General features: G+C 35.3%; 1 protein-coding gene across 1 annotated transcript in view; it reads left to right on the top strand.

The window, feature by feature from the left end:
- Positions 1-15,016, top strand: part of LOC134477104 (zinc finger protein 345-like) — a 58,829-nt gene that overhangs the window by 26,874 nt on the left and 16,939 nt on the right. The window contains exons 5-6 of the mRNA XM_063254074.1: positions 13,470-13,523; positions 13,803-13,921. Of these exons, the coding sequence (XP_063110144.1) occupies positions 13,470-13,523; positions 13,803-13,921 (173 nt within the window). The remainder of the gene's footprint in view (positions 1-13,469; positions 13,524-13,802; positions 13,922-15,016) is intronic.

Below are 15,016 nucleotides of genomic sequence, written 5' to 3'. Positions count from 1 at the left end.
CTTTTTGTCATTCTGTTTTGCTCTCTACAACCCCTCCTTTCCTCCTTATTTTCAATGATTTTTTTCTTTTTCATTCTTCTCCTTCTTTCCTTTTACACTCCTCTTCACTAATTCTCCTTTGATTTTGAACAACTGCTTACTAATTCATTATATCGATTTTACATTTGCTTTCTATTTACACTTTCAAATCTTCACACCAATAAGATCATGCAATATTTACACAAGTTTTAAAAATTTATGTCACTGAAGGAGATTGTGAAAGTGCATCATTTTACCTACTAATGTTTGAAGTGTATCATTAATGAATGAGTATCTCATCAATTTATAAAACATCATGTCTTCTTTATATCATCTGTTGATGGTCATTTGGGATGTTCCAAAGATTTTAGCATTACAAAATGTTTTCCTTTAAATATGGATACACATACATCACTCTGGTAAACTGTATTAAATTATTTTGAGAAGATATTAAGTTGAAGAACAGTTATAACACATGAGCCCTGTAATACTAGATTTTTTAGGAATGTCTGCATTGATTTCCAGAGGTGTGTATCTGTTTACACTTCTATAAACAGTGAAGAAGTGTTTCTTTAGCAAATTCTTCTTAGCAATTTCTATTGCTTGTTTTCTTATTTCCCTTTTTCTGTAATGGGATGGAATCTCAGAGTTGTTTTAATTTGCATCTCTCAAAAGACAAATATATTGAACTGTTCTCCATATATTAATTTTCCATTTGTACTTCATCATCTGATAAGAGTGCACTGAACTCATACACATTTCAGAATTCCGAATGAGAGTTTTCAGTTTTGGGACACTTACACTGATGTTTGCTGTTGCTGTCACAGCTGTATTATCAGATTAAGATTAAAAACCATCTGTTCCAATTTGTAAGAAAATTATCATAAATGTGTATATTTTGTGAAATTATTTTTGTGCATCTATTGAGATGAATGTGTGATCTTTTGCCAACTTTCCATTGATATATATTACGTAAAATATACTGTGATTATATTGACTCTGCCATTGCCCCTCATTTACACTCTCTTCTTCAAGGGTGTTCAGTTTCATCTCCAATTGTCTTGTTGCTGAACTTGGTCTTAGAAGAACTTCACATGCCATACACCTGGATGAATGGAGGTTCACTGAGTCCTTTCACAGAAGGAGAATTTTGGGAACATGTATATAGAAGGTACAGAAAGTGTTAATCAGAGTAATTTTTTTTTTTTTTTACATATTGAAGAGTTGATGGTGGACCATCAAGAGTGTGAGCTGCACTGTAGTTTGAAACTGGGGAACATTATGTATTTTAGGTTATGGGAATCTGAAATTTGATCACTTACATTCTTTTTCATTTGGGTAGGTGAGTGGACTTGCCCATGTATAGTATGATAATGAAGGATTCAATGAAGAAATCCTATTTCATATGTAAGCAGTGATCTCTTTACACATGAAAAGTACATTTGCTGCCAAGAAATGGAAGGCTAAACAATCGTCTATGTAAATTGGAATTTTCCCTGTTTATTCTGCTCTGTGAGTAGAAAAAAAAACATTAAAACGGGTTCGTGTTTTGAAAGTATAATTTTTATTTTCAAAAGAATAATTTTTACTTGTCTGTTTTTACATATTTTATTTCTTCCATTATATCTCACCTATCAAATGTTTCTTCTCATTAAATTCTGAAAAGGCTACATAGTCCATCTTCTGTAACTGCTTTGGTGTGAGGACAGTGATTTTTGTGCCCTAGCAAGGGATCAAAAATCTCACCCAAATGGAACTATCGAGAACACTAGGTTATATTTGTTGAACAGTATTGTTTGCTACTCTGGAAATTATCCAAGAATATGTGTAATTCAATGACTCTTAAGCTTTGTTTTATAAGTAGATTTAATAAATACAGTTAGAAATTAAATTCACAGTATTGATAGTGGTTTATAATTTGTCAAGTATGGTAATATTTGGTTTAAGATTTTATTAATTATAATGTTTTTTAATCTATGAAGATTATTATATTCTAGATATAAAAATGATCACACTCATTATAGGGACTTTGTTCCTTACATGATTTGCCTTTAGTCTTTTTTTCTTCTTTTCCAGTAAACTCTCATAAATTACACTTCCTCTCCTTATTTACAACATCTTTTTTCTATTTTTTCTATTTCAGTCCTTATATTACTTTTCTTTCTTTGCACTTTCAATTTGAAATTTTTCTTCCTATTTCACAATGTCATTTATAAGAATTGGGCCCTATTACTTTCAATTTCTCAAACCAGACAGACAATATACATTCAATAAACTTTCACTTTCTCACACAAGACCGACAAGGAAATATTTATACATGTGTTTCTGATTTATTTCACTTAAGTACATTGTGTTAAGGTAATAAACAATTATATTAAGTTTACTCTTCTTAATGTCTGAATAATACCCCAATGCATAAAATTACCATATGTCATTTATTTCTGATGTATTGGTGGAAATTTAAGCTGCCTTCAAGATTTATGTGTTCCAGATTTAGGCACTGTAAACATACATACTGAATATATTGCTGAATATATTGTGAATATATTGCTGTGGTCTGATGCAATTTGTTATTTCAGCAAAATATCAAGTAGGATATTCAATGAGTCAAAAATGAAGACTAGTTTTAATTTTCTTTTTTTTTTTTTTTTTTTTTTTTTTTTGGTATCAGGCTTTGAACTCACAACTTTACCCTTGCAATTCAGGCCCTTGTCCCCCTTAGGAAAAATTGTAGTCTATAATTTTGATTTTCTGAGGAATATCCACAGTGATTTTGACACTGATTACAACACTCTACCCTCACACCAACAGTGTAGAAGGCTTGATTTTTCTACAGAGATCCCCAGATTTTGCTCTTGGTTAATTTCTTGATAGCATGTATTTCTTTGGATTGACATGGAAAGCTAGCATTCTTTTATTCATGTCTCTCCAGTGACCAGAGATGCTAAACAATTTTTTCATATATTTAATTGGTATTTCAAATTTTTCATTTGACAAATGTCTAATTAATTTTTTATACCTGTTTATTGATTGATCTTTAAATTTAGGAGGTTTGATTTTTATTTTATTTCTTTATATAGACTAGATATTTGTTCCTTCTCTGATAAAATGCTGAAAATGATAGTTCCCACACGTTGTGTTTTCTCTTCACCTTATGATTTTGCTTCTCTTATAGTGCAAAAACTTTTTAGTGAAAGGTCACAATTGTGGATGCTTTGTGAAGATTTCTGTGCAACTGATATTTTGTTCATAAAGCCAACCTATACCAGGGTCATCAAGGCTTCTTTTTCTGTCTGCCTGTACATTTAGGATTTTGCTTTTACTATTTATATATTTGATCTACTTCAATTATAATTTAGTGCATGGTGGAAAACATAGGTTTGGGTTTAACTTACAGTATGTGGGAGCCAGATTTTCCAAAACCATTTATTGGGTTATCATTCTTCTAGGGAAAGTCTATGGTTCCATTTTCAAAGATAAGTTGACTGATTGTGCTTGAAAGTATTTCTACATATTCTAATTTGTTCCACTGATTCTTGGGTGACTTTCTTCTGCTATGCCAATAGCAAAGTGTTTTGTTTTAATCACAGTAGCTTTGCAGTCCCTTTTCAAGTCAGAGATTGTGATGTCCTTGCCTTGCTTTGTTCTCAGAAATATTTCTGGTATTCTAGGTCTCTTCTGATTCCAAATAAATTTTAGAATATTTTTCTCTAATTTTGTGAGATATGCTACCATAATTTTTCTATGCATTGCATTAAATCTCTATAATTGCTCTGGAAGCATGAACATTTTTATAGTATTCATTCTTCTTCCACAAGAATAACAGATATCAACCCATTTTTGATATCCTCTTCAATCTTTTAGAAAGCAATATGTTTCAAGAAGAGGTCTTTTATTTTGTTAGATCTATTTCTATGTATATTATTTTTTAGGATGTATCTATGGGTATAATTTTTTCCAATGTCTCTACAAAAATCTAAGAATGAAGAGCAGTTTTAATTTTTTATTTAATGTAATATTATTGCTGAATAACTGACAATTTAAAATAATTGAAGGGCCTGATTTTTTGTGCTTGACCTTTTCAGACCTTCAAGCATGAATAAATGAAAATGTCTCCTATTTCGATGATCTATGCAGCTGTTAGACAAATCAATGTCTTGGATAACTGTTGCTCAGCCTCGAGTGGGAACTGTTTATATCCCTGGCTGTCTTCTGGTCTTCTCAACTAAACAATATGATATTAATCCCTGATGTAATACCAGCTTAAATTTCTGCCTATCTCTCAGTACAAATCAATGATTAAGAGTTATAGTAAATCTTTCCAATGTAGCTCAGAGGTCTGAGGAAGTCATCTATAGATATTAACGTATTTATCAGTGTCATCTGAAACTTTCCTAGATTAAATTTAATCTACCTTACATCAGTGAGAAAGAGAGAGAATCATGAATTTAGGGAGTTTCATAAGATGCAATTACAGTTTATGCACAAATAATAATTACTTCATTGTGAAGAAAGGTTGAACTTAAGTCAACTCTGAACTTTTGTCAACTTTTCCACAACATTATCCTAGTTATGATCAGGCACCATGATTAGTTATTCTCTGTGTTTTCAATTTTGACTCTAGAATAGATGTTGTTCCTGTGAAGGTTCACGAAATAGCAAATGACACTTTTTTGGTTTCAGGGATTCAACTCATGACCTTGTACTTTCTAGGCAAGCTCTTGTGCCACTGGATGAAACACTGACCCTCAAAAGTCACATTTTCACAATTGAAGGGTAAAGTATTTTGCAGGGCTTAAGAACATATTCCAAAGGAGTAAGGCATATTGATCTTGAATTGATCATTTTTAGAAAGAATAAAATATCAGGAATGTGTACTAATTTCTATTTGATTTTTTTATCCTAAAATCATTCTGTAAGGAGATTCCACTTCATGGCAGATTGACTGCATCCAAAAAGCTCAGAAGATAAAATCTGACAAAACCATCTTTGTTAAAAATAGTGTGTAATATTTTCTTCTCCACAAATTTGTGTGCTTACATAAATGTCTATGTAAGGATAAGTTTTGATTGATCTCAGACATAACCACTTGTTTAAAGGAGAAAGCACTGTTTACTATTAAATTAATTATTTGTAGTTCTTTGAAATTAAGGCAAATATCAAATAACAAGTTGAAAATCGTTGGAACAATATCCAGCCTATAAAGGAGATCACTTCTAGTGACCAATAGGTAATAATGGCTTGGAGAAAAATCCTACTCTATGTTTTATGGTGAAAAAGTCTCTAATACATTTATGTTATTTGCCTAATCACTTAAACAATATTTTGAACCACTAAGACATGACCACATATTTTAAATACATTTTAAAATTTATATATTTTTGAAATTCATAGGTTAAATTTATATTCATTACCTAATATGCACAATTTACTTGTGAAAGAAGGCATATTTATTTGTCTTCTTTCACATGAAGTTTAAAAGGCTGACTAAATCTCTTGCTTACTCTTAATCAGCATATGTCAGGCAGATATGTAAATCATTTCCTGATAGCTGTTTTCCTCATCCAGAAAAGGCAAAAAGTTGTTCAAAGCAATAGGTCTGATGTTTAGAAGATGTGCAGACTAATGACAAGTTTTTGCCAACAATTTGAAAAAAACTGTGGAATTTCCAACTGAATAGTAAAGAGACACATATATAATAGACAAACAGAAACTTTTTCACATCTGGGAGCCAGTTTCAACCGAGGAACTTTTATGTATCTCCCAGACCACAGCACTGGCCATGACACCTCATTAACTTGCTAGTTACTTGATCCAACACAAACAGATGTCTGTCTACAGAAAGGAACCCAGCTACCTGTATCATCAAAATTCCATTGGTCATTTGCTTCAGTGGAGGAGCAACAGAAAATGCTAGAGAATTCTTTACTTTGCTTACACACATACTTATAAGTAATCTATCTTTTTGCTTCAATCCTCACATCCTTTCAAAGCGTCATGTATTTATAGGCAAGACTTCTCAGAGGTGCGTAGACTTAGGGCCTATGATTATGCTTTAAGAGCAAGTGATAATGAAATAGCTTCAGTATAGGTCTGGGAGGGGACAGTGGAAATATCATGCTGGCCTGCTTTCATCATACATGGTTTAATCCCTGCATGAAGATAAGGCATAAGGGAGTTTTGTGTCTATTATTAAAAGCATTGCTGTGCTTAGGTCTGTTTCCAAGATATAAGCAGCTAGTAATATTTGCAAAACATTCTACCAGATTATTCAATGTAATTTTTCCAGAAAATGATATATTTTTGTTTTCTCAAGCAGTTTCCCTTGGTCTTGTCACTTGTGATGCAATTCAATTCCCTTCTCACTGGGCAATGCCCCATAGGAACCAAATCTATTAGCTCTTCCAAGTAATCCTAACCCACAATCACAGTCACATTGTTAGTTGGCTCAACAGTTGGCTCAAAGGAAGGGTGAATTGATTTCTTTTTCTTCTTGTTACATTCCCTAGGCCCACCATGGTTTGTGCCAGTCATGGGTAGGGTGCATTTGGCTTGTTCTCCTCCCAGGACTTGCATGCCTGTGACAGGTCATGGAAAGGGAAAATTGGATTCATTTACTTCTTGTTACTCCTCTCAGGCCCAGCACAGCTTTTGTTGTCTCACAGGACTGGGAAATTTGGCCTTTTCTTATCTCAGGACCTGTATGGCTTGTCCTGATTAACAGGAAAGGTGAACTGGTTTCTTGTTCCTCTTGATAGTCCTCCCACACTCAGAATGGCTTTGAAAGTATTCTTGCTTTTAACAAAATAGATCATTTAAGAGATATGTAGTGACACTGAAATTTATGAAACTCTTTCAAGCATAACATCACACAGGAAATTGCAGGAAACTGTTTTTACGTGTCACAAGAGTACCTTCAAAAATATCAGCAAAATTTTAAAACTAAACAAAGAGATAGGTAATATAAGCATTTAATTTTGTTAACAACTGTTATCCTTATACATGATTGTGAATTACTCTATGTGTTTGATTGTGCAATATTAAAGTCATCAATTATAGTAATGTATATTTATATTGTCATAGCTCACAAGAAAGAAAATATGAAAGTGAACTATTTGTACTCAAGTAGGATAAAAGAAGACTGAATATATGGTGTGCCTACAGAATAGGGATATGCTTGACTTGTTCTAAGGAAAGTGAGTGGCTCTTGAGTAAATAAGTGTAAATTAATTGTGACAAAAAAGGTAAATATCACACCATATGTCTAACATGGTAGACACATTGGAAGCAATTCAACAAATAAAAGAAACTTGTTAAGGAAATGAAAAGTACCTTTTGTGGAAAGGTGAATAACTTTGACCAAAGGGAATGACAGAGGTAATGTAAAAATGACCAAGATGTGACACAAAATCTGTACATATCACAAATGTATATTGACCAGTTTTTTACAAAAAATGTTGGATAAAAAAAGATAAACAAAATTTGGAACATTTTTCAGGTGAAAATGATAGCCTAGAATGTTGGTAAGAGAAGAAAGAGGCATCTGTGTGGAAAACTGCGGAGTTTCTAAAGCAGTATACGGTTTTAAATGCAAAAAGTTATAAAATGTACACAAGGATATATTGTAGAATAAGTATTCAAGTAAAAGATCTTGAAGATATGAGTTTACTTTCCCTGATTGCTAATTGCTGAAAATACTGGATTTATCTGTTGGCCTTTTCTATTTTTGACTCAGAAAAGTCTTTATTCATTTCAATTGCCTATTTCTTGTTTTCAGGGTGATCAATTTTTTGAGTTCTTTACTCACTATATTATTGATAGTCATCAACTGTCAAAGGAATAGCTGGAAAAACTGTTGCACTATATAAGTGAAATAAATCAGAAAAGCTTAAATACTTCATAGTTTATTTTATGAAAGAAAACAAGAGTATAAATTTGTTAAGTAGAAAAAAAGAGATAAATACAAAGATATTTTGCAAAACTAAAGAGAACTAGGAAATGGAGGAATGTTACAAGGAATCTGGTGAAAGAATTCAAGTGTTTTATGCACATGTGTAAGGGTCTATAATAAATGCATCCATTATATACAGTAAACACTATTGATAAAAATGAATAAAAACCAAAAAATTAAAAAGTTAGAAAAATTTGAGGCAGAGGGAGGTAATCGTAAGTGAGTTTGAGAAACTGATTAACAGGCTCCAAATGAATGTTTGTGCTGGTTTCTCTCAGAAAAGAGCAGAACATAGGGCTTGCACACACATTTTCTTTTCTTTTTTTTTTTTTTTATCAGTACCTGGGATCTAAATCACGACTGCTTGCTTGCAAAGCAGGCGCTTAGGCCACTGAGCTAAATCCCCAGCCCCCCCCCCACACATTTTCACCACAGAGAGGGGGGTCTAAAAATGAAATAGAAATGTCCAAGATCTGAGGCATGGATCAATTTGCTCATAAATCAAAAGAGTATAAACCTACAAAACAGGAAAGACATTCACACAGCTTCAGATCCTAAGTGGAGGACACAACTGTTAATAGCACTCAATATTTCACATGTTCAGAAACCAAGGTTCATTAATATAAAAAGCATAATCTGAGTATATGGACAAAAATGAAAGCTGATGAATAGTTAAAAATACAACAGAGTACTATCACACTAGCGATCATATTATCTTGAATATGTTTTTTTATCAGACTTGCCCAATGCACTCACATTTGCTGTGGACACTGTCTGAGAGTCCAATAACAGCGCTATTCATAAAGCAGGAATAAATGCAAATGAAGCTTCCTTATGCCCATGAAAACAAGCCCAGGCCTGATCCTGAGCTCTGGACAGAAGCTGAGTCCTGGATGGCCAACTATTACCACTAAGTGATCAGAACTGAGCACAATCACTGTGGATTTGGGGCTGAGTTGGGTTTTCCTCTTTGCACTTCTGAAAGGTAAATTGTGAACAAGCAATAAGGGAAGGGAAAGTGGTCATGAGTGGGATAAACAGTGGACATGTATGAAAGTTTCCTGACCAGGATGTTCTTTTGTTTTCGTGTGTCTAGGCTGATGAGCAGCTTGTGGAGTCAGGGGAGGGTTGGTGCAGTCTGAGGGCTTCCTAAAACTCTCCTGTGCAGCTTCTGGATTCACTTTCACTAGCTATGGCACTGGTTCTGCCAGCCTCCAAGGAAGGAGCTAGAGTGGAAGGCATGTGTCAATTATGATAGTAGGTATGTCAGCAACGCAGACTCCATGAAGGGCCAATTCACCACCTCACCAGCAATAGTAAGGACATGTTCTAACTGCAAATGAGTAGCCTAAGACCCAAGGACATGGCTCTGTATCACACTGCAGCAGACACAGAGTGAGGGGACATCACTGTGAACCCATACAAAAACTCTCCTGACTCGGAACCAGAAGGGGGCGCTGTTTCCGCCTGGAAAGAAAGGCAACAGGCACAGGTGCAGGAAAGGAAGCTGGCGCTGAGGGCTTTCATTTGGCCTCTAGGATTTTCTTTCTGTTTTAACATCCTGTGACCTGAAGAGACCCTGAAATACGTAGCCTTCAAGTGACTTTTGACCTATCTGAGGTCAAGTAAACATGCTCGTTTAAAATTAATTGTATAAATGAATATACATGCACGTAATTTTTTCATTTTATATTTAGGAATTTCACCTAATGGTCATCCATTGCCATCTCAAGGAAACTTAAAAATTTTGTGAAATGAGATTTCTTTTAAATGTCAAATTAACCGATGTGGTGGCTCATTCTTCTAATCCTAGCACTTTGGATGCAGAGGCAGGGGAATCAATTGCAAGTGTGAGACCAGCCTAGGCAGCAAAGGGAGCGCAAAGCCAGCCTTAACTGCATAGTGAGATCATGTCTCCAAAAGACAAAAAATGTTGAATGAACATGATCTAAAAAAGAATTTGCTAAGTTTAGTCTGGTGATATGTCAAATGCCAAAATAATTGCATAGGAGAAGGAAATTAAATCCATGACATACCTGTTTATAAGATCTGAAAAGACATGACACAATCCCCACCGTGGCAATATAAGAATATCTGATACCCAAGCTCAGCCCAGCCCCAATAGGAGTCCTTTCCTCAGGGAGGAGAGGAGAGCAGGCAGATAGCTAGCTGATCTCAGGGCAGAGTCCATGGGCTTCAGTGAACACTTTCTGCCCAAGAGCACAAGCAGGACCTGGGTTTCCACTTTCCTTTCAGACCTTAGAATTTAGAAAGTCATAAAATACAGCATGGTACAGTGTAAACAACCTCTTTCCCCCTCTATTCTTTTCCCTCCTTCATTTTCTCTATCTGCCCTCATTTAAATCATTTATAAGTGGAGAATATGTGATAACAAATACTCCAGTTTCATATATTTAATTTACTTCCTAAACCTCTGTTCACAATTATAACTATACCCACTTAGTCTATTTTATAAGTCTCTTTTGTATGTTAATTCTGCATTTATCAGTGGTATATATTTTATTAGTTTTTTATTTAAAGAGATTAAGAAAAAAGATTACAGAACAAAATAGATCATAACAGAACAATGTAAGCAACACAGTACTTCACCACAAGACAACCGCATATTAACAGTAGCTACCATAATGTCTCTTTCTTTGAAATAGTTGAGCTTACCTTCACATATGATAGTATCAAACATAACAAAACAGTAAAAAACAATTCAGGAGAATGAAAGAATTACAGGGCATTCAGAACCAAAAAACCAAATCAAGCAATGGCTACTCTATTATCTCATTTTCCATAGAAAATGTGTATACTATTGCACAAAATAAAATCCATTAAAATAAAACATGATACAACCAATGGAAACATAAGAACAAAAGCATGGTATCACTTCAAACCAAGATGATATTAAATCAGCAATGGCTATTTTAATGTTTTGTTTTCTTTAAAATATCTGTTCATACCATCATAGATAATAAAATCAAACAAACCAGAATAAAACCATGCCAACTAATGAATGAAAACATTGTGTTTTCTCTGCATCTTAAAACACAAATCCTGGTGATTGCCTGGGTAACACGAAAGGTTAGGTGACAGAGAGAGGACAGATCATGTGAGATCTGGACATAGTGTCATCTGAGCTGGATACAGGACATGTGAGGTATGCTATCTCTGAGTGCTCTGCTTGGATGGAAGGCAGCAGTACAGAACATCTCTAGTCAAAAAGCAATCATTTTATACTAGGTTTTTACATAACATTGTCAGTTATTAGCATGTGTTGTCTCTTATATGTCATCCTGAGCAATTTCTGGGGTTGGAATTGACTTGTACACACAGGTGGTGGAGGTTGTGTTTACTATTGGCATTGATTCAATGCAATGCATTCAACTCCAGAGATCGGGCCAACAGTCTGTTTTGTGGCAGCTTCCCTCTGTGATCTTAAGGACTCTGCTGTGCACCACTGTGTGAAAGACACAGGGAGTGAGATTGGTGTGCACAGACAGAACAACCATGTGGAGACAGACAATTGAACATAGGGAACAGAGATTCTGAGCTTCACTGTGACACCGGTCATGAATTATGTAGAGAAAGAAGGGAAAAGGGACTCCTGGGGGGAATGTAGAATCCCCGTGTCCTCACAAATACATAGACAAAGACACATAAACAAATAAACACAAACACACACACAAACACACAAATATACAGAAACAGGAACACAGACACACAGATGAACACATATATAGTGCCCTTAGAACCTTCCTCCTTCGATGTAGCTTGTTCATGTCTATTCTACATCTGTATCAATATGAGGTAAGTGACTGTGCTCTGTCTCACATTCCGCACATGGTCTAATCTTCAGAAAATGTGGTATAAAATGCACCTGCACTAAAATTTCCATTTCCAGTATATATAAATTTTTCAAATATTTTATCACAGTGAGAGAAAGTTTGGTAACATAAATACAGAATGGCAAAGCTTCAGTTACTGTCTCTTCTTGTACATACAAAAACACTCTGGAATCCAGAGCATTCATAACAAAATTTGTTTAATATGAGGACCAATAAAGTGCCAGTGCACTGTGGAGGTTGTCTCAGAGAGAGTGTGCCTATTTTTATGCAGGAAAATAATATAGAATCTGCTAGTGCCAGATTTCCAATCATTTCTAAAGAGTGAATTAGGGGCTCAGAAAAGTCAGAAGCTTGGTGCTTGAAAACTAAAATTGTACACTTGATGTCAGATACACCCATCACATTAAATCTTGATGGTATATGATTGGTAATTAAAAACTCCATCAGCATACTTATAAGAAACTCTCTTATTCAAGAGGCACCGTTATTAGGTAGAGAGCAAAACTATTAGCAATAGCCAAGCAGTAATCACTGCAGAGAAAATTATTGAACCTGTTAATCTGACATAAACTGAGCCTATGGACTCACAATGATGAGAAATGTAGCTTTGTAGAAAAGCTTAGACCTTAGGAGGGATATTTCCCTTATTTTACTTAGAGTAAAAAAGAAAAGAAAAAAGGTTTAGGCTGCTCAATAAGTGGAATCCATAAAAAAGAAAAGAAATGATTTTCTTTTGATTTTCTGTGACTTAGTCACAGGTGGGGGTGCATACACTACCCCTGCCCTATGGTAAATAGTGAATGTAACATTCATAAAAATAAGGGCTTAGAGATAGCACAATTGAAATGGAAAATGTAAACACTTCTTTTGGAAGGAAGACAAGAAACGAGGGTCAGACATCTACTTGTGAGAAGGTAGTGGCCAGATAACTTAGGGCCTTGGTCCCTGGTAGCATTGATTAAAGAGGCAAAAACTCCTTTCCCTGGAACTTGTGCCAGGCCCTGAGATACCAATTCTGGTACCATTGCCTGCCTTCATATTCCTACTTCAGGTTCACTATATTTTCTTTCATGCTCTCTGTGTTTTACATCTAAAATTTATGACTTGGTTAAAACAAAATTAGATATGAAGTGAAGTCTAACATTAGTTGAAAGGCTAGTGCATTAATATAATGATCTTAAAGTGGGCTATATCCATGTAAACCAAATATATTTTCACTTATAGTCTAAAGCGTTTTCTCTTTCCATACTTAATACAAGGAAGTGATCTAGTGGATCAAGTACACACACTGTTTCAGCAATCATTGTGATCCTCAAGTGTGGCTAGGTTTATCTTTAAAATTTAGGTATGATTTATGACACTGGATACAGTGTGAAGCTTTTGTGAAGCAGGTGGACTGCTTGATTTTCCTTCATGTTTACTTTTTCCCAGAAACTTGTTGCTGTTTTTGTGTAGTTTCTTCATTCATGCTATAATGGAGTTCTCTTGGTGGATGTGTACCAATTATTTTATGAAAATGAGCAGACTTAGAGAGACCCTGTGACAATCTGGGAAATAAATTTTATGGCGCCATTCATGACAGCAGCCACAACCCATTCCAGTTAGTCCTGGTCTGACCTGGCCAAATAATCTTTTCTGTCCTGAAGGGATTGGTTCTTCCAGAGGACATTCACCTGGGAACATTTAGGACCCAACTTCAGGTGAGTGCACTAAGACTTCAAGAAAACCCAGGACAGCTTTGAAAATCCACCAGTAAAGCCCTTAAATGGAAGTATTAATCCTGGAACATGAGGGTTGAATCACACGAGAGAGACAGGCTAAGGAGCCAATCATTGATGAAGGTTGGGCTGGCTGCACACCCAATCAGGTACCAAGGGAGGAGGGATCTTCCTGATCCTGGTGCAGAAGTACTCACTCTGAGTTCAGTGTTGAGAGCCTGGAGCTGAACACACCTTTACTTTCTGTGACTTCTTATTAAGGGCTGCAAAGGATACTCGGACAACCTCAAGCATCGCAATGGTAATGGTAACTTGTTCATGTTGGAGCTGCGAATGGGATGGAATTGTGTAAGTTTTGGAAGGAAAAAGGCAAAACCACTGTAAGTCCAGAAGGTCTTTTGGGCAGCCGCAGGCACAGCTGTGTTTGGAGTAAGCAGTGGTTTGAGGGAAAAACTGAATTCTGTTCTCAAAATGAGCAAATATTATCCTATGATTTCCTTCTGTGAAAACTCTCCTCTCAGTGATGTTACCTCATAAACAGAACTCATAATCTCATAATACTAAATGTTGAGTTCTGGAACCAAAATAAGAAATGAGAAGAGCTCTTTGACTTCTGGAATGCTTCCCACATGGGTAGTCAGCCCTCCAGGTACACATAGCAATGTGGATTTAAAATAGACCCCTATCTATCTATCTCTCTGTCTGTCTGTCTGTCTGTCTGTCTGTCTGTCTGTTTATCTATCTATCTATCTATCATTTATCTTTCATTTTCTATTTTCTTTTCTGTTTTACTTTTTATTGCTTGGATACAGAGCATGTCTGTGTAGTCTGGTCTGACCTTGAACTCTGGGCCACAGTCCTCCATCAGCCTCCAGTGTGAGGAGATTAGATTCCTGAGTCTCTTCACTCAGAAAAAGAAATACTTTGAGCTCAGGTTCTCTATTCCTTTTCTTCATTCTGTATGGTCTACAGGAAACAGGGTTTAGAGATAAACTGGCTCTTCATGTTTACATTTCTATTATCTCACTAGTTTAGTAATTAGCAGCTGCAAGTAACCATAGTGGACTGAGATCTGCATTTTATTGTGGGGGAGAAAATTAGCTGCCCATTCAAAGCCCTAGGTCACTGTTTATTCCATTTTGATTCTATGAAGGCCACTAATTTTGCAACTTTACCTCACACCCTTTTTAAAAATAATCCCTAATTTATAAGCTGATAAAACCAACACATTTTTTGAAAAAAATTGAACCACTGAAGCAAGAATTTCCATGGAGTTTAGAATGCTGTGAAGTATTTGGTGGGTGATGATGCATTAGCTCCTGTGGGGAAAGTTCCTGCAGAGAATAACTTCATGTAGGTGCTCTTTGTTAATCTCACACTGAGAAACACAGCAAACTCGTGTCTACATGGATGTAGAGATGTGATAAATAGGAGAATAGATAGAGAAATGCATCCCCTCTGAGAGAATGGCTGTG

The sequence above is a fragment of the Cavia porcellus genome, unplaced genomic scaffold (genome assembly GCF_034190915.1).
Source record: "Cavia porcellus strain 051 isolate PalLab524CR breed Dunkin Hartley unplaced genomic scaffold, mCavPor4.1 scaffold_7, whole genome shotgun sequence".
NCBI classification, from domain to species: domain Eukaryota; kingdom Metazoa; phylum Chordata; class Mammalia; order Rodentia; family Caviidae; genus Cavia; species Cavia porcellus.
Note: the sequence above shows the minus strand (reverse complement) of the source record. Positions and strands in the feature narration are given on the sequence as shown.